General features: G+C 48.8%; 2 protein-coding genes across 2 annotated transcripts; both read right to left on the reverse strand.

Annotated features, from left to right (window-relative positions):
- Window positions 1-16,753: 16,753 nt before the first annotated feature.
- LOC127137001 (uncharacterized) lies at window positions 16,754-22,354 on the reverse strand. Its single transcript, XM_051063501.1, has 2 exons — window positions 19,656-22,354; window positions 16,754-17,255 (listed from the first exon to the last, which is right to left on the reverse strand). Exons 1-2 carry the CDS (start codon window positions 22,352-22,354, stop codon window positions 16,754-16,756), a joined length of 3,201 nt encoding a protein of 1,066 aa, XP_050919458.1.
- A 2,617-nt stretch (window positions 22,355-24,971) lies between these two features.
- Window positions 24,972-26,414, reverse strand: LOC127075008 (glycine-rich cell wall structural protein-like). The gene has a single exon (XM_051016444.1). The coding sequence runs from the start codon at window positions 26,269-26,271 to the stop codon at window positions 25,180-25,182; it is 1,092 nt and encodes a 363-aa protein (XP_050872401.1). The 5' UTR covers window positions 26,272-26,414; the 3' UTR covers window positions 24,972-25,179.
- Window positions 26,415-27,361: the final 947 nt, after the last annotated feature.

Below are 27,361 nucleotides of genomic sequence, written 5' to 3' on the forward strand. Positions count from 1 at the left end.
GGTGAGTAGGATACAACAACGTTCGGAGCCAACGAAGAAGCGAGGACGTCGCTCTCCAGAACCCCACGTCAGCAGGGCACGCGCCCGTCGTGACGGTGGTCGAGCGGGAACATCACCAAGGCGCGGACACAGCCCCGACAACAACGAACTGTCTCCCTTAAGGAGCGACGAGGAAGATTTGCATTGCCCCCTATCTCGGGCAATAATGGAAGCCCCGCTCCCCAAAGGCATGGAGAAACCACCAAATCTAGCTGTGTACGACGGGACTACAGATCCCGACGATCACGTCGACAACGTCAACGCGATGCTCGACTACCGCAATGATATAACCGGGCACCTCAAATGCCGACTGTTCTCAACGACCCTCAGGAAAGGGGCCATGGCTTGGTACAAAAGCTTGGCCCCTGAGTCCATTACGTCGTGGAGAGTCATGAGGTCCATGTTCACCAGGCACTTTACAGCTTCCCGTCGTCACCCCAAGACTGAGGCGACCCTTGAAGCCATAGTGCAGAAGAAGAATGAAACACTGCGCTCATACATCGAGCGATTCAACCAGGAAGCTGTCGAGGTAGATACCACCGAGCACATGAAGAAGTATCTCCTCGAGAGAGGTCTCTTGCCCGGCAGTGAACTTAGCAGAGCCGTAGGGATCGAGCCTCCCCGCACCTTAAACGAGCTCCTGCATAAAGCCCAGGCCTACATCAGATACGAGGAAAAGCAGGTGGCACACAATGCCCGCAGCGGACGTAACGCTGGGGAAACCGAGCACTCAAAACGCGAGGACACGAGCATTTCCCGTCGCAACGGAGACAAACGAAGAGAAGAAAGACCTCGCGAGCTCCGGGAAGGAAGAGGCCCCGCGGGCAGATATAGCGAGTACACCTTACTGACAGCTCCTCGGGAGCGCATCCTCGCAGAATGTATCAACTCTGAATTTAAGCAGGGCAGGGTCAGGTTCCCAAAACCGTCTGCACCAAAGCCCCACACCGACAAATCAAAGTACTGCCGGTTCCACAGAAGTCACGGGCACGTGACCGAAGACTGCGTCCACCTGAAGGATGCGATAGAAATTTTAATCCAAGAGGGGCACCTGAAGCAGTATACGAGGAAGAACGAAGCTCCCAGACACGACGAGCCAGAGAAGAAGAGACCCCGGGAAGACACACCCCCTGACAACTCTCCCTATCAAGTGGCCCTCTGCGTGTCACGACCGGAAGATTTCTTCCTCCCCGAACCATTGCCCGAGGGCAAGATCACTGCACTCAGCCCCTGGGAAAACTTCCCTGCCACACTGGTGATATCAGGAGGAGGAACTAACGGGGAATCCGCGGCCCTCTCCGTCAAACGTAAGTTCGACGAACTCCTACTGACTGCCCCCGAGCAGAAAGCGACATTGACAAAATACCGGGGAAAATCCAACCCAATATCCTTCTTCCTGGAGGAACTCCCGGGCGGATCCCCGAACTCAGGCATCCCACTATTGATAAGGGCAAAGATGGCCCAATTCGACGTACGACGCATCCTGGTCGACCAAGGCAGCTCAGTGGATATCATGTACGTCCACCTCTTCAAGACTCTGAAGCTAGACAAGACCAACTTAGCCCCCTACGTCGGATCAGATCTCCAAGGATTCAACGGAGCAACAACCAGACCGTGGGGATATGTTGAGCTCCTCGTCACCTTCGGCGAACAAGAAACGGCCAGGGAAGTCAAAATCCAATTCCTGGTCGTAGACTGTCCGTCTCTCTACAATTGCATCTTTGGACGCCCGACACTGGCCGAACTCACCGCGGTCCCATCCACCGTCCACCTGAAGATGAAATACTACACCAAATTGGGACGTGTGGTCACCATCCATGGTGACATCGAAGCAGCCCGGCGATGCTACGACGCCGCAGTAAAAGGACAGGCCGTAGTCAGCACGAAGAGCAACTGCGACAACAAAAAACTCAAGACCGAGGATCCTGCCCGAGGAGTCAACGCCATCGACCTCGACTGTCGCATCGGGCTGGACGAGACCGAAGAGGGGAGGTTCCCCAAGGAACGCTCTCTCGAACACCCGGTCCGACCAATCCCCGACGGGGAGTTCGAACTCATTCCTCTTGGGGACGATCCGGAAAGGACGGTGAAGATAGGTAAGGGACTACCCGAGGAAACAAGAGAAGAGCTAGTAGCATGCCTCAAAGAGAACTCCGACCTCTTCGCGTGGAATGCCGCAGAAATGCCCGGGCTGGACCCCGAGATCGCGTGTCATAAGCTAGCTTTAGACCGGGCAGCCAAGCCCATAGCACAGCGTAGACGCAAGCAATCGCCCGAAAAGGCAGAGGCTGCCGAGCGGGCTGTAAAAGACCTCTTAGAGGCAAACTTTATTTCTGAAGCCCAGTACACAACCTGGCTCTCTAATGTAGTCCTCGTTAAGAAAAATAATGGAAAATGGCGTATGTGTGTTGATTATACTGATCTTAATAGGGCTTGCCCGAAAGATGCTTTCCCCCTCCCTAATATAGACTTGCTCGTTGACAACTCTGCAGGTTTTAAACTCTTGTCCTTCATGGACGCATATAGTGGATACAACCAGATCCCTATGTCGCCCGCAGACAAGAAACACACAGCGTTCATGACCCCAACGGGCAATTACTATTACAACGTGATGCCGTTCGGGCTCAAGAACGCTGGCGCTACATACCAACGCATGATGAACAAAATCTTCAAGGACGAAATAGGGGACATGCTCGAAGTGTACATGGACGACATGATCGTCAAATCACACGAGGAGATAACCCATGCTCGACACCTTGCGAAGGTATTCGAGCAGGCGAGACAGTGTAAAATGAGGTTCAACCCCGAAAAATGCACGTTCGGAGTCCGGGCAGGCAAGTTCCTCGGTTTCTATCTCACCGAAAGAGGAATCGAGGCCAACCCCGACAAATGCCGGGCATTCTCGGAATTTCCGACCCCGAAAACCAAAAAATCGATCCAGTCACTCAATGGAGTGCTCGCCTCACTCTCCCGTTTCATCGCCAAGTCCGCCCAGCACGCATTGCCATTCTTCAGACTCCTTCGCAAAGAGGCCACCTTCGACTGGACCGATGAATGCGAGCAAGCGCTACTCCATCTAAAGAAGGTTCTGTCCCAACCCCCGGTCTTATCACGGCCATCAGAAAAGGAAACTCTATACTTATACCTATCCGTGGCAACCGAGGCCGTCAGCGCCGTTCTAATAAGAGAAACCGACGAAGGACAAAAGCCCATCTATTTTACGAGTAAAGCACTCCAAGGTCCCGAGCTCCGATATCAGCAAATCGAAAAGGTCGCCCTGGCCCTCATTAACACAGCGAGGAGACTACGATATTACTTCCTCGCACACACGATAAAGGTGAGGACCGACCAGCCAATCAAACAGCTGCTCGGGCGCCCTGATATGGCCGGGAGGATGCTCAAGTGGTCACTAGAACTCTCCGAATTCGACATACAATACGAAAGTAGGAAAGCCTTGAAAGCTCAGGCACTGGCCGACTTCGTCGCGGAGATGACCCACTGCCCGACTCCAGCAGAAAGCGCCCACAAATGGACGATCTTCGTCGATGGCGCCTCTAGCACATCAGGCAGCGGGGCCGGGATCATCCTCGAAAATGAGGAAGGGATCCTGATAGAGGTATCATTGGCGCTAGCGTTCCCAACATCAAACAACCAAGCCGAATACGAAGCCTTCCTCGCAGGCCTGAGGTTAGCCGAGGACCTGGGAGCAAAAGAGGTAAAAATATCCACCGACTCCCAGCTCGTGGCCTCACAAGTGCGAGGAAAATACCAAACCAAGAACGACAACCTCCTCGAGTACTTGTCCCTCGTCAAAGAAAAACTTGATAGATTTGAAAAATGGGAAGTTCAACACATACCCCGCGAGCACAACACACGGGCAGACGTTCTCTCGAAACTAGCCAGCACGAGGAAAAAGGGTGGGAATAAATCAGTAATCCAAGAAATTCTCCTTCGGCCCAGCATCGACAAACTACCGCCTCCACTCGAGGTCAACGCTATTGGAGATGCCCGCTGTTGGATGACACCCATCTACAATTACCTCACACGAGACGAACTCCCGGCTGACCCGAAAGAGGCGACCACTGTCAAACGACGCGCATGCTCGTACGTACTCCTCGAAGGCAAACTCTACCGGAGAGGATTCTCCATCCCACTACTCAAATGCGTCGAGGAAGAGAAAGTCCCCGACATACTTGGAGAGATACACCGGGGAATTAACGCTCAACACCTCGGCGGACGATCGCTCGCACGAAAAGCCCTTCGAGCAGGCTACTACTGGCCGACCATGCAAAACGATTCGAAAGAGCACGTCAAAAGATGTGACAAATGCCAACGACATGCCGACATGCACCTCGCACCCCCGAACGACCTCAAATCACTGTCTTCCCCATGGCCCTTCGCGTGGTGGGGCATGGACATCCTCGGACCCTTCGTCACCGGATCATATCAGAATAAATACCTCATCGTCGGGGTGGATTACTTCACCAAATGGATCGAGGCGGAGGCACTGGCTAAAATAACCGCGCAGAACATTCTCCGGTTCTTCAAACGCAACATCCTCGCTCGGTTCGGTATACCCCAGGCACTTGTCACAGACAACGGGACACAATTCACGGACGGAGGATTCCAGGACTTCATCGCCAGCCTGGGCACCACACAGCATTTCACGTCTGTCGAGCATCCGCAGACGAACGGGCAAGCAGAGGCGGCCAATAGGGTAATCTTACGTGGCCTCAAACGCAGACTCGGTGAGGCAAAGAGGGCATGGGTCGAAGAGCTACATAGCGTGCTATGGGCCTACCGCACGACTCCACATTCTACCACCGGGGAAACCCCGTTCCGACTAACTTACGGCACCGAGGCAGTCATCCCGGTGGAGATACGGGCGCCAACGAGGAGGACGGAGGAGCCCCTAGACGAGGAAATGAACGATGAAACCCTTAGAGCCGAGCTCGACCTAGTCGAGGAGATACGTTCCGAAGCAGCTCTCAGGGAAACAACCCTCAAACAAAAAATAGCACTACGCCATGACGCGAAAGTCATAAAAAGAGAGTTCCAGGTCGGCACCCTGGTCCTCAGAAGAAACCAGAAAAACCCGAGAGAGGGCAAACTGGCGGCCAACTGGGAAGGCCCTTACCGCGTCCGCGACAAAACGAGCAACGGGGCCTATTACCTGGAAAACCTACAAGGAGAACAACTCGCTCGACCATGGAACGCAGAAAAACTTAGACAATATTACAGCTAAATACACCACGGGGAGACGTGGCAGGTACGACCACGCTCTTCGTCCCCAAAACCCCAGGGAGGAACCACGAGACCCGGGAACGATCCGGGGTTACATGACAAACACAACCCTCCCCGACGGTTGGGATCTTGACCAAGACTCAACGTCGAAGTACCAGGACTGGCAGGGCACCCAGCTCGCGATGGGAGGGCCCAAGCCTCGGGACCAGGGTTCGAACAACGGACCCGGGCCTCGATACCCACGGGCACAAAGCCCGACACTCCGTCGGTTCCCTAAACCGAGGAGATTAACAAAGTCGAGCAGAGTACGAATTCATACAAATAAGTATCAAACACAAACGAGCACAATGAATGATAACGTAAATATTCATGCATTAAAAACGATAAGAGCGGCCGAAGCCAAGTACGCCCGAAGGCCATATTACAACGCCCGAAGGCCAAATACATAAGGCACGCAGGCCATGATAACTAAAATCAAAGAGAAACAAATAAACTAAGACTCCGCTCGGAGCACCTCTTCATCCTCTTCTTCTTCTCCTCCCCCCAGCTCCTCCTCCGCTTCAAACGGGCAGATAATCTCACCGTCCCGGACGCAGCAGTTATAGGCCGACCCTACTGTCACCAACTCAGGGTTCAGAAGCCCGAGCTGCTCGACAGCATTGTCGAAACCCTCTTTGAAGCAGGCCACGAGATCTTGGTTGAGAGTCCGAATATGCCCTAGCAGCTCACCGCGCGAACCAAGGGCGCGTTCCTCCTCGGTCTCATCTGCCAGAGGACGGACCTTTCCCTCGAGAGACTCAACCTGAGCCCGTAGGCAAGCGTTGTCCTCGGTCAGCTTCTGATGGTCGACCACCTGCTCTTCCAAGCTCGCCTTAGCAGCCTTCAACTGGTCCCTCTCCTTTTCCACCTCCTCCAGCTTCTGGCTCAGCCCTTCCTGCAGCTGATGCTCTTCTTTGTAGTCCGACAGATCTTTAGATAGTCTTTCCTTCTCCGTCCGAACCTGCAAAAGGGCATCCTCCAGCGAGGCGGTGGAGACCGAAGTGTCGGACAAAACCATGGCCGTCTCCATCACCCGGATGACAGCAGCAATATCCCTGGCCAGATCTTTCCTCCGGGCAGCAACATCCTGGTCCAGAATAGCCTTGGCCTCAGGCGCAGGCACAGCAATCGACTCCTCGGCCTTGAAGAACGACCGTTCCACATAGCATGGAGGTAGAAGATAGCTGCCCGGTCCATGCGAACTTCCTGGAGACGACCTGGTAAGGGCCCCAGCCGGACGCTTCCGTTTATGGAGGGGAGAAGCCGCTGGCGACGGACTGCTATCAGGAATGTTGATCGGGTTAGATCGAGGAGGAGAGGAAGGAATCACGCTCGCCGCCTGCGAGGGACTAGCCCCGGCATCGCCAGCAGTCTCCAAGGGACGGGCCACAGTTTTCTTCTTCTTCTTGGGCACCCGGTCAGGAGCGCCGACCTGATTCGCTAGCTTCAGCACCCGATCACGAGCATTGGGCATGGCACCTGCAAATAAATTACACACCAACATTAGCGAGCGAAGTCATAAACAGAAATAAAAAGCTAAACAAAGTCTGCCTACTCAATAACGCCAGAGCTTCCTCCTCGGTATCACACTCGAGCAGAGCCTTCGTATTGATATAACGCGCCTCGGTGATTAGTTCCCCGGCCTCATCCAGGTAGGGCACGCCCTGTCGATTCGCCCAGAACCCCAAGCTGAAGCTCTGCACGTAATCGACCAGCTTCTTGTACGCGAGCCTATCCTCCTCGCCGAGCATCGCATACTTGACTCGGTAATGCGCCGTGGAGAGATCGAAATGATCACGCTGCCACCTCAGCGGTATCTTCGACATCAGCGTCTCCTCCCCATTGGGTGTCCGCTGATAGTAGTATAGAGAGTGAAGGGCAGCCCGGGTAATCGGCATCACCACGTACCACCGGTTTTTGAAATGGCGAACAGAATCCTCGTACGTCTTGAACAGACGCACGGGCTGCTTGAAAGAAACCCAACTGTGGCGACCACGGGAACCGGACCTCTGGAGATGGAAAACGTGGAAGAAGAGAGCCCGGGTGCAACCAATGCCGAGGAACTGGCAAACTAACTCGAATGCCCGCATAAATGCGAGAGCATTAGGATGTAGTTGGGACGGCGCCAGCCGGAGCCACTTGAAGACCGACATCTGGAAGGAGTTGAAGGGCAGTCTAATCCCCGCCTCACGGAAAGCAAATTCATACATGGTGAACTGCTTCCCCGGGAAATGATGGCAAATGCGGTCCTCTTCCTTGGGGGCGCAGCAATACCAGTTTGGTGGATCCTCCCGGCTTATGGTCTCGACCATAGCGTAAGCAATGACGGCCTCGTCACAGAAGTCTGATTCCTCCTCCAAGGGCTCGTCCGCAACCCATGAGAAGTCGACCTGCCCGGAAGAGGAGGCGTGTTCGGTACCATCTCGGGCACTCCCATCCCCGACAGGGAGACGAGCGATTGTCGCGTCTTCGGTGGAGGACCCAGAATCTTCCCTCCTCGGTCGTAAGCGCCCGGTAGCACCTGAAACGCAGACAGAAAGAGTGAATTCGACGTCGTATCAAATCCACCCTTCCACCGCAGGTCAAGTGAAAGGGCGTAGCGGCGACGGACACTAACCGTGCTCAACTCGGTGACGCGCGCATTCTATGGAGACCGGGCATAAACTTCATACAGCCTATGCAAGTATTGCCCGGCATATGAAATTTATGCCCGGTACAGTATGATCCCAACCCTATTTTCTGCCATCTAATATACACCTACAGTCCACTACACTGTTCCTAAGTTAAACCTAACCACATTTCTACAAAAATAGCATGCGTTTGACAGAAAACAGCAAGGAAAAACAGTGGGTCACAGTGGAAAATCATACCTGTCATAGTTAAGTTGAAAGGGGTACGGTGGTGCCCGAGCAGAAGACGGTGGTTCAGATAGGAGGACGGGCGGAGACGGCGGTCCAGACGGTAGAGCGAGCAAACGAGGGAGAATGTGGAGAACTCCGGTGAACGTGTGAGCGAAAAAAGTGGAAATGAAGTTACTCAACCCCTTTTTTATAGGGCTTGGCACGTGGACCAACACGCTAGGTCATCATTGCCTAGCCTGCCTACGCCGTCTTTGCACACGAAACGAAGCGACCCCACTGATTCTGAGACACGTCTATCAAAGATAAGAAACTGAAACGACCCGAGCACCTATCAGTCTCCTCGACTCACCAAGACGCCACCTCCCCGCGTCATACCCACGTTTACCACAAGGAAGGTGCGGACCAACCGATCACCTCCATCCCCGACATTCCCGGAGAAAGGGTCGGTCATGAACAGGTCTGTTACGACCTCACCTGTCTAACGATGAAGCTTCCCCATCGTCTCGGGGAACCCTTAGTTGAAACATAAGTCATCTCTCTGGCTCAGAGACTCGACTTGGGGGGCTCCTGTTCCGGACTGGGCCGTGACACTAGGCACGGCACGGCCCAATGCTCGCCAAGCCCACGTCCAAACGACCGTGTCCAAACGACCACGAGGACACGTCAGGTGAACGACCGTCCGCCCGACGAACGTCTCCCCGGCCCCTTAAATACGTGTCGGACAACGAGCGGGTCCTCCTCATATGATCTCCATCCACTCATCGTCAACCCACGTCGCGGACACCTAAGTTGTGTCGGGCAGAGCCATAACGGCATCTCACTCACCACGTCACCCAACTCCCCTATATTGTCTCCTTAGGGATAGGGGCAGTTGGACCAGGGGGCAGACCTTGGTCTAGGTCTTAACGCTTCTTACGCGTCCCCTGGCAGCTCCTCCTTGGGCCTAGCTAATCCAGCCCATTAGGAGCCTTGGCCCAGCGCTGGGGGCTCAATATAAATACCCCTTTCATGGCAAAGGGGCAGGTATTCTAACTCACACTCTGATAACCTCATTCTGTACCTTTTCTGACTTAAGCATTGGAGCACCTTGCAGGTACACCCCCCTCTCATTTCATTCTCCGGCCCATTCACCAAAACCTTGGAAGGCCCTCCTGATCAGGTAAGATCACAATGCATAGAGTGTTTATATTAATTTAGATTTTATTATTCTCAAAGTTTTATAGCATTATATAATCAAGATTGACAGTTATTTTGCAAACAAAATGCGGAAAAATAAAAAAGAAGTAACTGAATAACGTCTGAATTTCATTAATTGGGAAAAAATTGAACATATTAAGTGTGTACAAGGATGAAAAAAATCCTTAAAGAGGAGATTGAAAAAATAATAAAACAAGGTAAATGTCAAAGGGAAAATTGTTTGATTTTCCACTGATTACAACATTGATTGTTATTCACTATAGCACTGGGCTCCAACACTTTGCTTCGGTTGACGATGATTGGATTGATCCGATACTGTCTAAGGTTAAGTTAATGGTGAGATAGGATCAAGAGATACAATCAAATGCCTTTATCCCTAACTTTTGCATGGAATTTTATTTTTTGTCCACCGGGATACCCCGTTTTGCCTAAGTTGCCCTGTAAATTTTAATACATATAATTTCATCAAAACTTACAATTCACAATTAGTATTTTAATATTGTTAGTCTTATATAAACCAATAAACCATATGTTGTTAAATGCCTCTTCCCAACACTATCCAATCACTTTTTATTTAGGACTCCCCTAACTATGAAATCCCCTCTCATTTTCTCTCAATCACTAAACCCTAATGCTTAACTTCAACTAAAAATGTTGAATATTGATTTACAACTAACTAGACAAACCTACAACTATTCCAAGTTACTGAAACATAATGTGATGTACATACAACAATAATAATGACTCAAATAAACAATAGCACTCTAAAGATCATTAATGTATTGATTGCTTTCCAATGTAGGTTTTGAGTTCCTTATATAGAAAAAGTATTATGGGCTTTTCTCCTTGGATCTTTGGTTTAATTTTGTGAAGAATCTTTACACAATCAGTTGGATATGATTTATTCCATAAATATCTCCAACAGAAAGATATGATTTGATTTGTTTGAAATTCAAATTTAAATCATATTTAAATCTGATTTGATATTCACAATTGTCCAAAAAATCATATAATCATATTGCTCAATAAAAGAAATAAAATCTAACTGATTCTTCAATAGAAAATTCCTTCAAAATGCAGCATTCTGGCCTATTGAGCAAGGCCCGGATGTCATACCCACATGTTGTGACATCGTGTCCAGCATGTGACCCTTCTGCACCAGAAAATCATCTTGAAGTAGCTGAGCAAACTTGAACACTTCTCTATGTTTTTGTTTTGAAAAATGTAGTTAAACCAAAAGGAACAAAAATATCCCCCTTTGGAAAATTATGGAAAAGTAACTCTTCAAGATAAATGTAGCACTCATTTAATCAGAACAAGTAACATTCAACATAAGACTACCAGAGCATGCACTATCAACATCATCAACAACTTTCATAAGAGTTGTAGCGTAGCAGCGAAAAATCAATAGCATTCATCGTAGATGCCACACAAAATAATTCTCCAAAGCCAACCGGTCAGTCATGCAATCAGTCATAATCTTAGTCATAAATATTACTTAGTTAGCACATAGTTAGTAGCATACGATGCTACCAACTAATAATTATCATCATGCAATCATTTACATAATTAGTCATGCATTACACAAACATTAGTATATGCATAATACTACTAACATAAAAGCTCACTCCAAAAAGGCAAGATGTTTTTCCCGATGTGTAGCGGTAAATTCATGACCATCAAGCTATGGATAAGCTAGACGTCAATAAAACTAGAGTCGCCACCGCGCTTTTATTTTTTCCAAGGGAAAAGGGAAAAGTACAAACAAAATCCAAAAGATAAGAAGTTTTCAAATCAAAACTAATAAAATGCCAGAGATTATAGGTAAGGGGGTTGGTTACACAAAGGGAAGGTGTCATCACCCAAAGTGTCTTAGGTACTCTCTCATGCTTCTTTAGCTTATGAACATGTTCTTTCCCACACCCTTGAGGATAGCATTCAATGCCTTGGAGTTTCTAAGAGCTTCCTCATCTTCAACATCAGTCCATTCAACTCCTAGTTTTAAGCTAGTAGTTCCATCTTTAAAAGTAACCACTGGATGTTTTCGCTCTTTTATCACAACTTTTTGTGCTTTGTTGCCCATGGATTTGAGAATTAAAATCATCATAGCCTTCCAATAATCATAATTGGTTCCATACAAGACAAGTGGTTTGTTGATTGATCCCCCATCTTTAATTGTGTCTATTTGAGCATAATTTATCTTGCCTGGAGCTCACCCAACATGCTAGGGTTCCTCAAGGGAGAGATGTCGAACGCGACATCCTAAAAAACTAGTTTGACAAGATAAAGCAGAATCACCACAATTAACACAAATTTAATTGTACAAGATGATGGAGTAGAAAATAACATAATAATTGGTAACCCAGTCCGATGCAACAATACCTATGTATGGAGGGATGGCTTCCAACCCAAGAAAGAAATTCACTATTATTAGTTTAGTCCAATTAGTCTTATATGAACTAACAAACCATATGTTGTTCAATGTCTATTCCTAACACTACCCAATGACTTTATATTTAGGACTCCTCTAAATATGAGATCCCATCTCACTTTCTCTCAATCATCAAATCCTAGTGATCAACTTCAATTAACAATGTTGAATATTGGTTTACAACTCGACTAGACAAACCTAAAACTATGCAAAGTTACTGAAACATAGTGTGGTTTACATACAACAATAAAAAAGACTCAAATAAACCATATCATTCTAAAAATCTTCAATGTATTGCTTTCTTTCCAATGTGGGTTTTAAGATCCTTATATAGCAAAAGTATTCTGACCTTTTCTCCTTGTATATTTTCACAATAAATTGAATATGATTTGTTCTATAAATATCTCTCTAGAAAGATATGATCAATATGGTTTACATGTATGTGAAGATAAGGTAGGTCAGGTACTTGTGTAGGTTTGAAATTTCTCATCAATTTGTACAATCCATTCACTTGACTAGCCAACCCAGTAATCTTCGTGGATTTCATATACTATAAAAAACAATGAGTGGATGTGAATTTGACTGATAAGTTGAGGGAATGACATAGATTGGATACATATATCAGATTTATTTTAAAGGCGTATGAATACACAACATTGGAAATGGGGAGATTTAGACATTACCTCCATAATGTAATTGGACTGACTTATCATTTGGTAAGTGGATAATTAATTTCTTAATTATATAAAATGAACCAAAGAAATATTGTGATGAACAAATATGATCATTGGCTCTAGAATCAATAAGCCAACAAGTTGGAATATGATTGTTACTTGCATAATAAGGAATATCAAACTTGAAATTATATATGTTATCTGATCTTACCTGATCAGGAGGGCCTTCCAAGGTTTTGGTGAATGGGCCGGAGAATGAAATGAGAGGGGGGTGTACCTGCAAGGTGCTCCAATGCTTAAGTCAGAAAAGGTACAGAATGAGGTTATCAGAGTGTGAGTTAGAATACCTGCCCCTTTGCCATGAAAGGGGTATTTATATTGAGCCCCCAGCGCTGGGCCAAGGCTCCTAATGGGCTGGATTAGCTAGGCCCAAGGAGGAGCTGCCAGGGGACGCGTAAGAAGCGTTAAGACCTAGACCAAGGTCTGCCCCCTGGTCCAACTGCCCCTATCCCTAAGGAGACAATATAGGGGAGTTGGGTGACGTGGTGAGTGAGATGCCGTTATGGCTCTGCCCGACACAACTTAGGTGTCCGCGACGTGGGTTGACGATGAGTGGATGGAGATCATATGAGGAGGACCCGCTCGTTGTCCGACACGTATTTAAGGGGCCGGGGAGACGTTCGTCGGGCGGACGGTCGTTCACCTGACGTGTCCTCGTGGTCGTTTGGACACGGTCGTTTGGACGTGGGCTTGGCGAGCATTGGGCCGTGCCGTGCCTAGTGTCACGGCCCAGTCCGGAACAGGAGCCCCCCAAGTCGAGTCTCTGAGCCAGAGAGATGACTTATGTTTCAACTAAGGGTTCCCCGAGACGATGGGGAAGCTTCATCGTTAGACAGGTGAGGTCGTAACAGACCTGTTCATGACCGACCCTTTCTCCGGGAATGTCGGGGATGGAGGTGATCGGTTGGTCCGCACCTTCCTTGTGGTAAACGTGGGTATGACGCGGGGAGGTGGCGTCTTGGTGAGTCGAGGAGACTGATAGGTGCTCGGGTCGTTTCAGTTTCTTATCTTTGATAGACGTGTCTCAGAATCAGTGGGGTCGCTTCGTTTCGTGTGCAAAGACGGCGTAGGCAGGCTAGGCAATGATGACCTAGCGTGTTGGTCCACGTGCCAAGCCCTATAAAAAAGGGTTGAGTAACTTCATTTCCACTTTTTTCGCTCACACGTTCACCGGAGTTCTCCACATTCTCCCTCGTTTGCTCGCTCTACCGTCTGGACCGCCGTCTCCGCCCGTCCTCCTATCTGAACCACCGTCTTCTGCTCGGGCACCACCGTACCCCTTTCAACTTAACTATGACAGGTATGATTTTCCACTGTGACCCACTGTTTTTCCTTGCTGTTTTCTGTCAAACGCATGCTATTTTTGTAGAAATGTGGTTAGGTTTAACTTAGGAACAGTGTAGTGGACTGTAGGTGTATATTAGATGGCAGAAAATAGGGTTGGGATCATACTGTACCGGGCATAAATTTCATATGCCGGGCAATACTTGCATAGGCTGTATGAAGTTTATGCCCGGTCTCCATAGAATGCGCGCGTCACCGAGTTGAGCACGGTTAGTGTCCGTCGCCGCTACGCCCTTTCACTTGACCTGCGGTGGAAGGGTGGATTTGATACGACGTCGAATTCACTCTTTCTGTCTGCGTTTCAGGTGCTACCGGGCGCTTACGACCGAGGAGGGAAGATTCTGGGTCCTCCACCGAAGACGCGACAATCGCTCGTCTCCCTGTCGGGGATGGGAGTGCCCGAGATGGTACCGAACACGCCTCCTCTTCCGGGCAGGTCGACTTCTCATGGGTTGCGGACGAGCCCTTGGAGGAGGAATCAGACTTCTGTGACGAGGCCGTCATTGCTTACGCTATGGTCGAGACCATAAGCCGGGAGGATCCACCAAACTGGTATTGCTGCGCCCCCAAGGAAGAGGACCGCATTTGCCATCATTTCCCGGGGAAGCAGTTCACCATGTATGAATTTGCTTTCCGTGAGGCGGGGATTAGACTGCCCTTCAACTCCTTCCAGATGTCGGTCTTCAAGTGGCTCCGGCTGGCGCCGTCCCAACTACATCCTAATGCTCTCGCATTTATGCGGGCATTCGAGTTAGTTTGCCAGTTCCTCGGCATTGGTTGCACCCGGGCTCTCTTCTTCCACGTTTTCCATCTCCAGAGGTCCGGTTCCCGTGGTCGCCACAGTTGGGTTTCTTTCAAGCAGCCCGTGCGTCTGTTCAAGACGTACGAGGATTCTGTTCGCCATTTCAAAAACCGGTGGTACGTGGTGATGCCGATTACCCGGGTTGCCCTTCACTCTCTATACTACTATCAGCGGACACCCAATGGGGAGGAGACGCTGATGTCGAAGATACCGCTGAGGTGGCAGCGTGATCATTTCGATCTCTCCACGGCGCATTACCGAGTCAAGTATGCGATGCTCGGCGAGGAGGATAGGCTCGCGTACAAGAAGCTGGTCGATTACGTGCAGAGCTTCAGCTTGGGGTTCTGGGCGAATCGACAGGGCGTGCCCTACCTGGATGAGGCCGGGGAACTAATCACCGAGGCGCGTTATATCAATACGAAGGCTCTGCTCGAGTGTGATACCGAGGAGGAAGCTCTGGCGTTATTGAGTAGGCAGACTTTGTTTAGCTTTTTATTTCTGTTTATGACTTCGCTCGCTAATGTTGGTGTGTAATTTATTTGCAGGTGCCATGCCCAATGCTCGTGATCGGGTGCTGAAGCTAGCGAATCAGGTCGGCGCTCCTGACCGGGTGCCCAAGAAGAAGAAGAAAACTGTGGCCCGTCCCTTGGAGACTGCTGGCGATGCCGGGGCTAGTCCCTCGCAGGCGGCGAGCGTGATTCCTTCCTCTCCTCCTCGATCTAACCCGATCAACATTCCTGATAGCAGTCCGTCGCCAGCGGCTTCTCCCCTCCATAAACGGAAGCGTCCGGCTGGGGCCCTTACCAGGTCGTCTCCAGGAAGTTCGCATGGACCGGGCAGCTATCTTCTACCTCCCTGCTATGTGGAACGGTCGTTCTTCAAGGCCGAGGAGTCGATTGCTGTGCCTGCGCCTGAGGCCAAGGCTATTCTGGACCAGGATGTTGCTGCCCGGAGGAAAGATCTGGCCAGGGATATTGCTGCTGTCATCCGGGTGATGGAGACGGCCATGGTTTTGTCCGACACTTCGGTCTCCACCGCCTCGCTGGAGGATGCCCTTTTGCAGGTTCGGACGGAGAAGGAAAGACTATCTAAAGATCTGTCGGACTACAAAGAAGAGCATCAGCTGCAGGAAGGGCTGAGCCAGAAGCTGGAGGAGGTGGAAAAGGAGAGGGACCAGTTGAAGGCTGCTAAGGCGAGCTTGGAAGAGCAGGTGGTCGACCATCAGAAGCTGACCGAGGACAACGCTTGCCTACGGGCTCAGGTTGAGTCTCTCGAGGGAAAGGTCCGTCCTCTGGCAGATGAGACCGAGGAGGAACGCGCCCTTGGTTCGCGCGGTGAGCTGCTAGGGCATATTCGGACTCTCAACCAAGATCTCGTGGCCTGCTTCAAAGAGGGTTTCGACAATGCTGTCGAGCAGCTCGGGCTTCTGAACCCTGAGTTGGTGACAGTAGGGTCGGCCTATAACTGCTGCGTCCGGGACGGTGAGATTATCTGCCCGTTTGAAGCGGAGGAGGAGCTGGGGGGAGGAGAAGAAGAAGAGGATGAAGAGGTGCTCCGAGCGGAGTCTTAGTTTATTTGTTTCTCTTTGATTTTAGTTATCATGGCCTGCGTGCCTTATGTATTTGGCCTTCGGGCGTTGTAATATGGCCTTCGGGCGTACTTGGCTTCGGCCGCTCTTATCGTTTTTAATGCATGAATATTTACGTTATCATTCATTGTGCTCGTTTGTGTTTGATACTTGTTTGTATGAATTCGTACTCTGCTCGACTTTGTTAATCTCCTCGGTTTAGGGAACCGACGGAGTGTCGGGCTTTGTGCCCGTGGGTATCGAGGCCCGGGTCCGTTGTTCGAACCCTGGTCCCGAGGCTTGGGCCCTCCCATCGCGAGCTGGGTGCCCTGCCAGTCCTGGTACTTCGACGTTGAGTCTTGGTCAAGATCCCAACCGTCGGGGAGGGTTGTGTTTGTCATGTAACCCCGGATCGTTCCCGGGTCTCGTGGTTCCTCCCTGGGGTTTTGGGGACGAAGAGCGTGGTCGTACCTGCCACGTCTCCCCGTGGTGTATTTAGCTGTAATATTGTCTAAGTTTTTCTGCGTTCCATGGTCGAGCGAGTTGTTCTCCTTGTAGGTTTTCCAGGTAATAGGCCCCGTTGCTCGTTTTGTCGCGGACGCGGTAAGGGCCTTCCCAGTTGGCCGCCAGTTTGCCCTCTCTCGGGTTTTTCTGGTTTCTTCTGAGGACCAGGGTGCCGACCTGGAACTCTCTTTTTATGACTTTCGCGTCATGGCGTAGTGCTATTTTTTGTTTGAGGGTTGTTTCCCTGAGAGCTGCTTCGGAACGTATCTCCTCGACTAGGTCGAGCTCGGCTCTAAGGGTTTCATCGTTCATTTCCTCGTCTAGGGGCTCCTCCGTCCTCCTCGTTGGCGCCCGTATCTCCACCGGGATGACTGCCTCGGTGCCGTAAGTTAGTCGGAACGGGGTTTCCCCGGTGGTAGAATGTGGAGTCGTGCGGTAGGCCCATAGCACGCTATGTAGCTCTTCGACCCATGCCCTCTTTGCCTCACCGAGTCTGCGTTTGAGGCCACGTAAGATTACCCTATTGGCCGCCTCTGCTTGCCCGTTCGTCTGCGGATGCTCGACAGACGTGAAATGCTGTGTGGTGCCCAGGCTGGCGATGAAGTCCTGGAATCCTCCGTCCGTGAATTGTGTCCCGTTGTCTGTGACAAGTGCCTGGGGTATACCGAACCGAGCGAGGATGTTGCGTTTGAAGAACCGGAGAATGTTCTGCGCGGTTATTTTAGCCAGTGCCTCCGCCTCGATCCATTTGGTGAAGTAATCCACCCCGACGATGAGGTATTTATTCTGATATGATCCGGTGACGAAGGGTCCGAGGATGTCCATGCCCCACCACGCGAAGGGCCATGGGGAAGACAGTGATTTGAGGTCGTTCGGGGGTGCGAGGTGCATGTCGGCATGTCGTTGGCATTTGTCACATCTTTTGACGTGCTCTTTCGAATCGTTTTTCATGGTCGGCCAGTAGTAGCCTGCTCGAAGGGCTTTTCGTGCGAGCGATCGTCCGCCGAGGTGTTGAGCGTTAATTCCCCGGTGTATCTCTCCAAGTATGTCGGGGACTTTCTCTTCCTCGACGCATTTGAGTAGTGGGATGGAGAATCCTCTCCGGTAGAGTTTGCCTTCGAGGAGTACGTACGAGCATGCGCGTCGTTTGACAGTGGTCGCCTCTTTCGGGTCAGCCGGGAGTTCGTCTCGTGTGAGGTAATTGTAGATGGGTGTCATCCAACAGCGGGCATCTCCAATAGCGTTGACCTCGAGTGAAGGCGGTAGTTTGTCGATGCTGGGCCGACGGAGAATTTCTTGGATTACTGATTTATTCCCACCCTTTTTCCTCGTGCTGGCTAGTTTCGAGAGAACGTCTGCCCGTGTGTTGTGCTCGCGGGGTATGTGTTGAACTTCCCATTTTTCAAATCTATCAAGTTTTTCTTTGACGAGGGACAAGTACTCGAGGAGGTTGTCGTTCTTGGTTTGGTATTTTCCTCGCACTTGTGAGGCCACGAGCTGGGAGTCGGTGGATATTTTTACCTCTTTTGCTCCCAGGTCCTCGGCTAACCTCAGGCCTGCGAGGAAGGCTTCGTATTCGGCTTGGTTGTTTGATGTTGGGAACGCTAGCGCCAATGATACCTCTATCAGGATCCCTTCCTCATTTTCGAGGATGATCCCGGCCCCGCTGCCTGATGTGCTAGAGGCGCCATCGACGAAGATCGTCCATTTGTGGGCGCTTTCTGCTGGAGTCGGGCAGTGGGTCATCTCCGCGACGAAGTCGGCCAGTGCCTGAGCTTTCAAGGCTTTCCTACTTTCGTATTGTATGTCGAATTCGGAGAGTTCTAGTGACCACTTGAGCATCCTCCCGGCCATATCAGGGCGCCCGAGCAGCTGTTTGATTGGCTGGTCGGTCCTCACCTTTATCGTGTGTGCGAGGAAGTAATATCGTAGTCTCCTCGCTGTGTTGATGAGGGCCAGGGCGACCTTTTCGATTTGCTGATATCGGAGCTCGGGACCTTGGAGTGCTTTACTCGTAAAATAGATGGGCTTTTGTCCTTCGTCGGTTTCTCTTATTAGAACGGCGCTGACGGCCTCGGTTGCCACGGATAGGTATAAGTATAGAGTTTCCTTTTCTGATGGCCGTGATAAGACCGGGGGTTGGGACAGAACCTTCTTTAGATGGAGTAGCGCTTGCTCGCATTCATCGGTCCAGTCGAAGGTGGCCTCTTTGCGAAGGAGTCTGAAGAATGGCAATGCGTGCTGGGCGGACTTGGCGATGAAACGGGAGAGTGAGGCGAGCACTCCATTGAGTGACTGGATCGATTTTTTGGTTTTCGGGGTCGGAAATTCCGAGAATGCCCGGCATTTGTCGGGGTTGGCCTCGATTCCTCTTTCGGTGAGATAGAAACCGAGGAACTTGCCTGCCCGGACTCCGAACGTGCATTTTTCGGGGTTGAACCTCATTTTACACTGTCTCGCCTGCTCGAATACCTTCGCAAGGTGTCGAGCATGGGTTATCTCCTCGTGTGATTTGACGATCATGTCGTCCATGTACACTTCGAGCATGTCCCCTATTTCGTCCTTGAAGATTTTGTTCATCATGCGTTGGTATGTAGCGCCAGCGTTCTTGAGCCCGAACGGCATCACGTTGTAATAGTAATTGCCCGTTGGGGTCATGAACGCTGTGTGTTTCTTGTCTGCGGGCGACATAGGGATCTGGTTGTATCCACTATATGCGTCCATGAAGGACAAGAGTTTAAAACCTGCAGAGTTGTCAACGAGCAAGTCTATATTAGGGAGGGGGAAAGCATCTTTCGGGCAAGCCCTATTAAGATCAGTATAATCAACACACATACGCCATTTTCCATTATTTTTCTTAACGAGGACTACATTAGAGAGCCAGGTTGTGTACTGGGCTTCAGAAATAAAGTTTGCCTCTAAGAGGTCTTTTACAGCCCGCTCGGCAGCCTCTGCCTTTTCGGGCGATTGCTTGCGTCTACGCTGTGCTATGGGCTTGGCTGCCCGGTCTAAAGCTAGCTTATGACACGCGATCTCGGGGTCCAGCCCGGGCATTTCTGCGGCATTCCACGCGAAGAGGTCGGAGTTCTCTTTGAGGCATGCTACTAGCTCTTCTCTTGTTTCCTCGGGTAGTCCCTTACCTATCTTCACCGTCCTTTCCGGATCGTCCCCAAGAGGAATGAGTTCGAACTCCCCGTCGGGGATTGGTCGGACCGGGTGTTCGAGAGAGCGTTCCTTGGGGAACCTCCCCTCTTCGGTCTCGTCCAGCCCGATGCGACAGTCGAGGTCGATGGCGTTGACTCCTCGGGCAGGATCCTCGGTCTTGAGTTTTTTGTTGTCGCAGTTGCTCTTTGTGCTGACTACGGCCTGTCCTTTTACTGCGGCGTCGTAGCATCGCCGGGCTGCTTCGATGTCACCATGGATGGTGACCACACGTCCCAATTTGGTGTAGTATTTCATCTTCAGGTGGACGGTGGATGGGACCGCGGTGAGTTCGGCCAGTGTCAGGCGTCCAAAGATGCAATTGTAGAGAGACGGACAGTCTACGACCAGGAATTGGATTTTGACTTCCCTGGCCGTTTCTTGTTCGCCGAAGGTGACGAGGAGCTCAACATATCCCCACGGTCTGGTTGTTGCTCCGTTGAATCCTTGGAGATCTGATCCGACGTAGGGGGCTAAGTTGGTCTTGTCTAGCTTCAGAGTCTTGAAGAGGTGGACGTACATGATATCCACTGAGCTGCCTTGGTCGACCAGGATGCGTCGTACGTCGAATTGGGCCATCTTTGCCCTTATCAATAGTGGGATGCCCGAGTTCGGGGATCCGCCCGGGAGTTCCTCCAGGAAGAAGGATATTGGGTTGGATTTTCCCCGGTATTTTGTCAATGTCGCTTTCTGCTCGGGGGCAGTCAGTAGGAGTTCGTCGAACTTACGTTTGACGGAGAGGGCCGCGGATTCCCCGTTAGTTCCTCCTCCTGATATCACCAGTGTGGTAGGGAAGTTTTCCCAGGGGCTGAGTGCAGTGATCTTGCCCTCGGGCAATGGTTCGGGGAGGAAGAAATCTTCCGGTCGTGACACGCAGAGGGCCACTTGATAGGGAGAGTTGTCAGGGGGTGCGTCTTCCCGGGGTCTCTTCTTCTCTGGCTCGTCGTGTCTGGGAGCTTCGTTCTTCCTCGTATACTGCTTCAGGTGCCCCTCTTGGATTAAAATTTCTATCGCATCCTTCAGGTGGACGCAGTCTTCGGTCACGTGCCCGTGACTTCTGTGGAACCGGCAGTACTTTGATTTGTCGGTGTGGGGCTTTGGTGCAGACGGTTTTGGGAACCTGACCCTGCCCTGCTTAAATTTAGAGTTGATACATTCTGCGAGGATGCGCTCCCGAGGAGCTGTCAGTAAGGTATACTCGCTATATCTGCCCGCGGGGCCTCTTCCTTCCCGGAGCTCGCGAGGTCTTTCTTCTCTTCGTTTGTCTCCGTTGCGACGGGAAATGCTCGTGTCCTCGCGTTTTGAGTGCTCGGTTTCCCCAGCGTTACGTCCGCTGCGGGCATTGTGTGCCACCTGCTTTTCCTCGTATCTGATGTAGGCCTGGGCTTTATGCAGGAGCTCGTTTAAGGTGCGGGGAGGCTCGATCCCTACGGCTCTGCTAAGTTCACTGCCGGGCAAGAGACCTCTCTCGAGGAGATACTTCTTCATGTGCTCGGTGGTATCTACCTCGACAGCTTCCTGGTTGAATCGCTCGATGTATGAGCGCAGTGTTTCATTCTTCTTCTGCACTATGGCTTCAAGGGTCGCCTCAGTCTTGGGGTGACGACGGGAAGCTGTAAAGTGCCTGGTGAACATGGACCTCATGACTCTCCACGACGTAATGGACTCAGGGGCCAAGCTTTTGTACCAAGCCATGGCCCCTTTCCTGAGGGTCGTTGAGAACAGTCGGCATTTGAGGTGCCCGGTTATATCATTGCGGTAGTCGAGCATCGCGTTGACGTTGTCGACGTGATCGTCGGGATCTGTAGTCCCGTCGTACACAGCTAGGTTTGGTGGTTTCTCCATGCCTTTGGGGAGCGGGGCTTCCATTATTGCCCGAGATAGGGGGCAATGCAAATCTTCCTCGTCGCTCCTTAAGGGAGACAGTTCGTTGTTGTCGGGGCTGTGTCCGCGCCTTGGTGATGTTCCCGCTCGACCACCGTCACGACGGGCGCGTGCCCTGCTGACGTGGGGTTCTGGAGAGCGACGTCCTCGCTTCTTCGTTGGCTCCGAACGTTGTTGTATCCTACTCACCGGCTGGGGCCGGGCCTCTTGTCGTTCGGCTTCGAGGGCCATGATTCGTTCGTGCTGCTGGTGGAGCATAGAACCGGCCTGATTGAGGGCATTCACCATGGCAATCATTACGGCGTCTCCTTCAACGGGAACGGGAATGGGATGAAATGTCTCTGCCCCTAAATTGTGGGCGTGAGAGGCATCCCCGTTGTTTTGGGGCTCTGGAGACGGGGTGGATGGATGACCGTCCCGAGCGTTCGTTTCATGGGATGGCGGGCCGTCGTTCATATTGTAGTTGACGAGGGGACGGCTGTGATCGCTATGTTGTTCTCCGGCCATGTTGGAAGGACAGAAATAAATGAGCTTTTGATCCTCGTTTGATGAAGATGGGGATAGCTATTCCCACAGACGGCGCCACTGATCTTACCTGATCAGGAGGGCCTTCCAAGGTTTTGGTGAATGGGCCGGAGAATGAAATGAGAGGGGGGTGTACCTGCAAGGTGCTCCAATGCTTAAGTCAGAAAAGGTACAGAATGAGGTTATCAGAGTGTGAGTTAGAATACCTGCCCCTTTGCCATGAAAGGGGTATTTATATTGAGCCCCCAGCGCTGGGCCAAGGCTCCTAATGGGCTGGATTAGCTAGGCCCAAGGAGGAGCTGCCAGGGGACGCGTAAGAAGCGTTAAGACCTAGACCAAGGTCTGCCCCCTGGTCCAACTGCCCCTATCCCTAAGGAGACAATATAGGGGAGTTGGGTGACGTGGTGAGTGAGATGCCGTTATGGCTCTGCCCGACACAACTTAGGTGTCCGCGACGTGGGTTGACGATGAGTGGATGGAGATCATATGAGGAGGACCCGCTCGTTGTCCGACACGTATTTAAGGGGCCGGGGAGACGTTCGTCGGGCGGACGGTCGTTCACCTGACGTGTCCTCGTGGTCGTTTGGACACGGTCGTTTGGACGTGGGCTTGGCGAGCATTGGGCCGTGCCGTGCCTAGTGTCACGGCCCAGTCCGGAACATTATCTATGGTGGAAGGGATTGGTTCAGATGATGAATGACCAAGTTGAACCAGTTTAGATGAGGTGGTTTGATTAGAACTAGAACCAACATTATTTTCTGAAGGAATCAAGTTTGCCTGTTGTAAAAAACATACTAACTGATCATACTTTTCGTGAGTGATAACAAATGCAGGTTCCACAGGTACTTGTGAATCAGTTGTGTCAAGAGCAATTTGGCCATTTGAAATAGAATTTGTATGAGCATGACCAACTGATGAATTTTTGTGAATTTGAGGGTGACCATGCTTTTGATAAGAAAAATCAATGGTGTGTCTATGTTTCTTGCACTGTGTGCAGAATCTAGAATTGGTTTTACCAAGTGAACCTCTTCCCCTACCATAACTTCTTTTTGCATCAAATGCATTTGCTAAGATATTGGAAGTTTAAAGATTAGGTGTAGTGATCATGTTGCTTTCTTCCTGAGCAACTAGTGAGTAAATTTTGTTGATGAAGGGAAGGGTTTCAAGCAACAAAACTTGAGTATTCACAACTAAAAAACTGTCATTTAAACCAGTCAAGAATTGGATGGCTTGATCTTCAAGAACGTATGTTCTTGCTGAACGCATAGCTTCACGTATACATTTATGGTAGCATGTGCATGATGGAATTGACCCATGTACACTCAATTCATCCCATAAATATCTAATTTCTATGAAGTATTCAAGAATTATTTTGGAACCTTGTTTTAGAGAATTGAGTAGAGATTGAAATGTTGAAACTCGAACTCTATCAATCTATTAAAATGTTTCTTTCAAGTCATCCCATACTTCAATTACATTATCATGACATAAAATTGTTTGAGAAATAGAATAAAAAACAAAATTTATGATCCAAGAATGTACCAAATGATTGCAACGTTCCCAAATTGATTTATTGAGATCATCATCATCATTTGGCACATGTATTGAATGATCAACCATGGAGCAATTCTCATACATTTGCTGCTCCAACCATCATAATTGGTGTCATCAAGTTTGGGTGTAACTGTGATTGAATTTAAGCCATCACTTGGGTGAACGTAGTGTACTAAGTCAGGTTAAGGTTTAATGAGAACCATATTTATGTTGCAAGGTGACATTTAAACGCATAAAAGATGAACAATTGAATGCAAAAAAAGATGAACACTTGAATGAACAACAACAATGGGAAAGGAAAAAAATCACAAACCATAAAATTGAATCATTCATACAAATCATCAATCTTGCAGTGGTTGAATGAACCAGATGAATAAGTTGTAGCAGAATCATTGAATGAAGAATACAAATCGAAAGATGGAAGATCAAATATCAAAATGAAATTTCTTCATGAAGACTGTAGATACCATATTATGAATAATGAATAAGTTATTCATTAATTTGAAAAGAGAGTACATAATATATTTATACACGAGTGAGAGATTATACTAACTATGTTATAGTTGATCATAGATGATAACTTCTTGCTTACTAATTCTTAACCATAACTTTTCATATTTAAAAAGTTTTAACAATGAAAATATTGACTGCAACCTATATTAAGAAATATTTTTAAATCAAATTAGTTAGTGGATAACTAAATTATAACTAGTTATTGAGTATTGGTGTGTGATAGAGTGGTCAATTCTGTTGCATCAACAACTGAGATTGCTGGCTATTCAGGATCACTCAGTCAAGCGCATGGCACAATATGTAATCTGACATGTTTTTGTTCCAACTTGTGTTAGATGCATGTCTATGCGTTGGACAAATTTTGCTTGATAAATCTATATGTTTTATAGTTCGTCATGTGATAGCTTGGGTCACCAGTTTGCGGAATCAAATTTTATTGATTCATGCAAGCTTTAATAAAAACAAGAAATATATAATAGTTCTATTAGATTTGTTCTTCTTAATCACTTAGTACATTTGTTATTGACAATAATTAATTGAAACTAGATTCTATATATTGTATACTAATATTTCTTCATGATAGAAGCATTCATTTTCATTCATTTAACATTTCAAATACATATAATGATAAATTTTAGTAGTAATTTATAATCATCATAATTATATTTTATTCTGGTTACTATTATAGTTAAAGAGCATGGTATTCTTCCAAATAATAAATTTTCTTGTAAGCTCAAGCCTCAAGGATAATATCCGCCGTGGCCACCACCTTCGCCACCTCCGGAACCACCACCATATCCTCCACCATGTGCACTTCCACCACCTCCACCCCCACCAGAGCCGCCACCTGCCCCACCCCCACCTGCTGCTCCACCCCCATATCCACCACCTGCTCCTTCACCACCACCATATCCGCCTCCATGTGCTCCACCGGCACCCCCTCTGCCACCTCCACTTCCGCCTCCACCTCCATATCCTCCTCCATATTCTCCATCGGATCCACCCCCTGCTCCGCCTCCTTCCCCTCCTCCATAACCACCACCAGCACCTCCTGCACCACCACCTCCACCTCCACCATTGCCACCTCCTCCACCACCAGCATAACCGCCACCAGGTGTTGCACCTCCACCAAACCCTTCCCCGCCTCCTTTTCCAGCTCCTCCACCATATCCACCACCTTCAGCTGCACCACCACCTCCGCCTCCACCACTACCACCTCCTCCACCACCAGCATAACCACCACCATGTGTTGCACCTCCACCAATTCCTTCCCCACCTCCTTTTCCAGCTCCTCCACCATATCCACCCTCTTCAGTTGCACCACCACCACCTCCACCACTACCACCTCCTCCACCACCAGCATAACCACCACCATGTGTTGCACCTCCACCACTTCCTTCCCTAACTCCTCCACCATATCCACCCCTTTCAGTTGCACCACCACCTCCGCCTCTACCACTACCACTTCCTCCACCACCTAAATAACCACCACCATGTGATGCACCTTCTCCACTTCCTTTGCCAGCTCCTCCACCATATTCACCACCTTCAGTTGCACCACCACCACCAACAACAACAATACTTCCTCCATATTCACCACCACCACCACCACCACCACCTGAACCTCCACCTCCACCTCCACCGGCTCCTCCTCCATGATCATCTACACCAGCATGTACTCCACCTTCACCACCACTCACACCAATGTCACCATGGAAACCTCCATTAATTTCATGACCCAAACCAATGCTAATAAGTGTTCTAGCAGCAGAGCATACTCCTAAACACAACACCACAAAGAAAACAATACTTAAAACTTTTGAAATTATCATCGTTAAGAATGTTCAAGTCCCACAATTGTGTTTACACTATACTTGAGATGAGTATTTATAGGAATCAATTGATCCAATGAGATTACAAAAGCGCGTTTTGTGTTGTCCCATGTAACATGATATAGATTGTTTCTATATACATGATAATTTCTTTATGCTAAGAGTGGTTTATGCTAAGAGTGGTGCAAGCACATGCACAAAAGAAAAATTCAATTGTGCTCACAATGTGGCATACAAACAAGTACACACTCACACTATTACACAAAATGTAGTGTGATAGTGTGATTTTGCTGTTTCCCATTAGCTTCATTGTATTCTCAACGTGCTGTACAAGAGTTTTGTTATCGCTTACCTAATTTCCTTAAACCACTTATTAGTCCTTAAGAACTCTTTTTAATCAAATAAATTATTATTAATCAAGTGAAAAATATATTTTTAATTATGTAGTCAATAAAATAACTAACATAAATTTGTTTAAAAAATAATACCAGGAGCAATATAAAAAAATAGTGTTATTTCTAACCAACTTTACTTAGGAACCGAGAGTCCTAGGAAAAAAAGTTATTTTGAAGAACTTTTCAAGAACTTAATCATTAGGATGTAGGATAGAACATCTCTTGAAAAAAGGACTTAAACCTCATTATAAAGGAATCTATGGGTTTATTGTTTTCTCAGCGTCACAATATATTTATAATGTAAGGTATATAAGATCTATGTGTCTCAAATATATATGTAGATTGATTAAGAGTAAAAAAAGAGATTAAAATCCAACACCAATTATAGTTTAAATACTCCATCATTTTAATATAAAAAAAAGTTATTTTTTACATTAATTAAAGAATCTTCAAATAGATTTATTTTTTAATTAATCTAAAAAATAACTTTCTTTATATTAAGAACAAAAAATAGTATTTATGAAGAAAATTCTACTTTGGCTGGTTAAAAGGATCGATGATGACAGATTCATACTTTGTTGCACGGGAGAAAACATTTACATCCATTCCAATGAGCTTATTGGCAAATCATGTTGCGATTTTTTTAAATTTAAAGAGATCAATTTATAAAATTTGAAATTATTAAATTTGTTGTA

This window comes from Lathyrus oleraceus, chromosome 4, assembly GCF_024323335.1.
Source record: "Lathyrus oleraceus cultivar Zhongwan6 chromosome 4, CAAS_Psat_ZW6_1.0, whole genome shotgun sequence".
In the NCBI taxonomy this organism is placed as follows: Eukaryota; Viridiplantae; Streptophyta; class Magnoliopsida; order Fabales; family Fabaceae; genus Lathyrus; species Lathyrus oleraceus.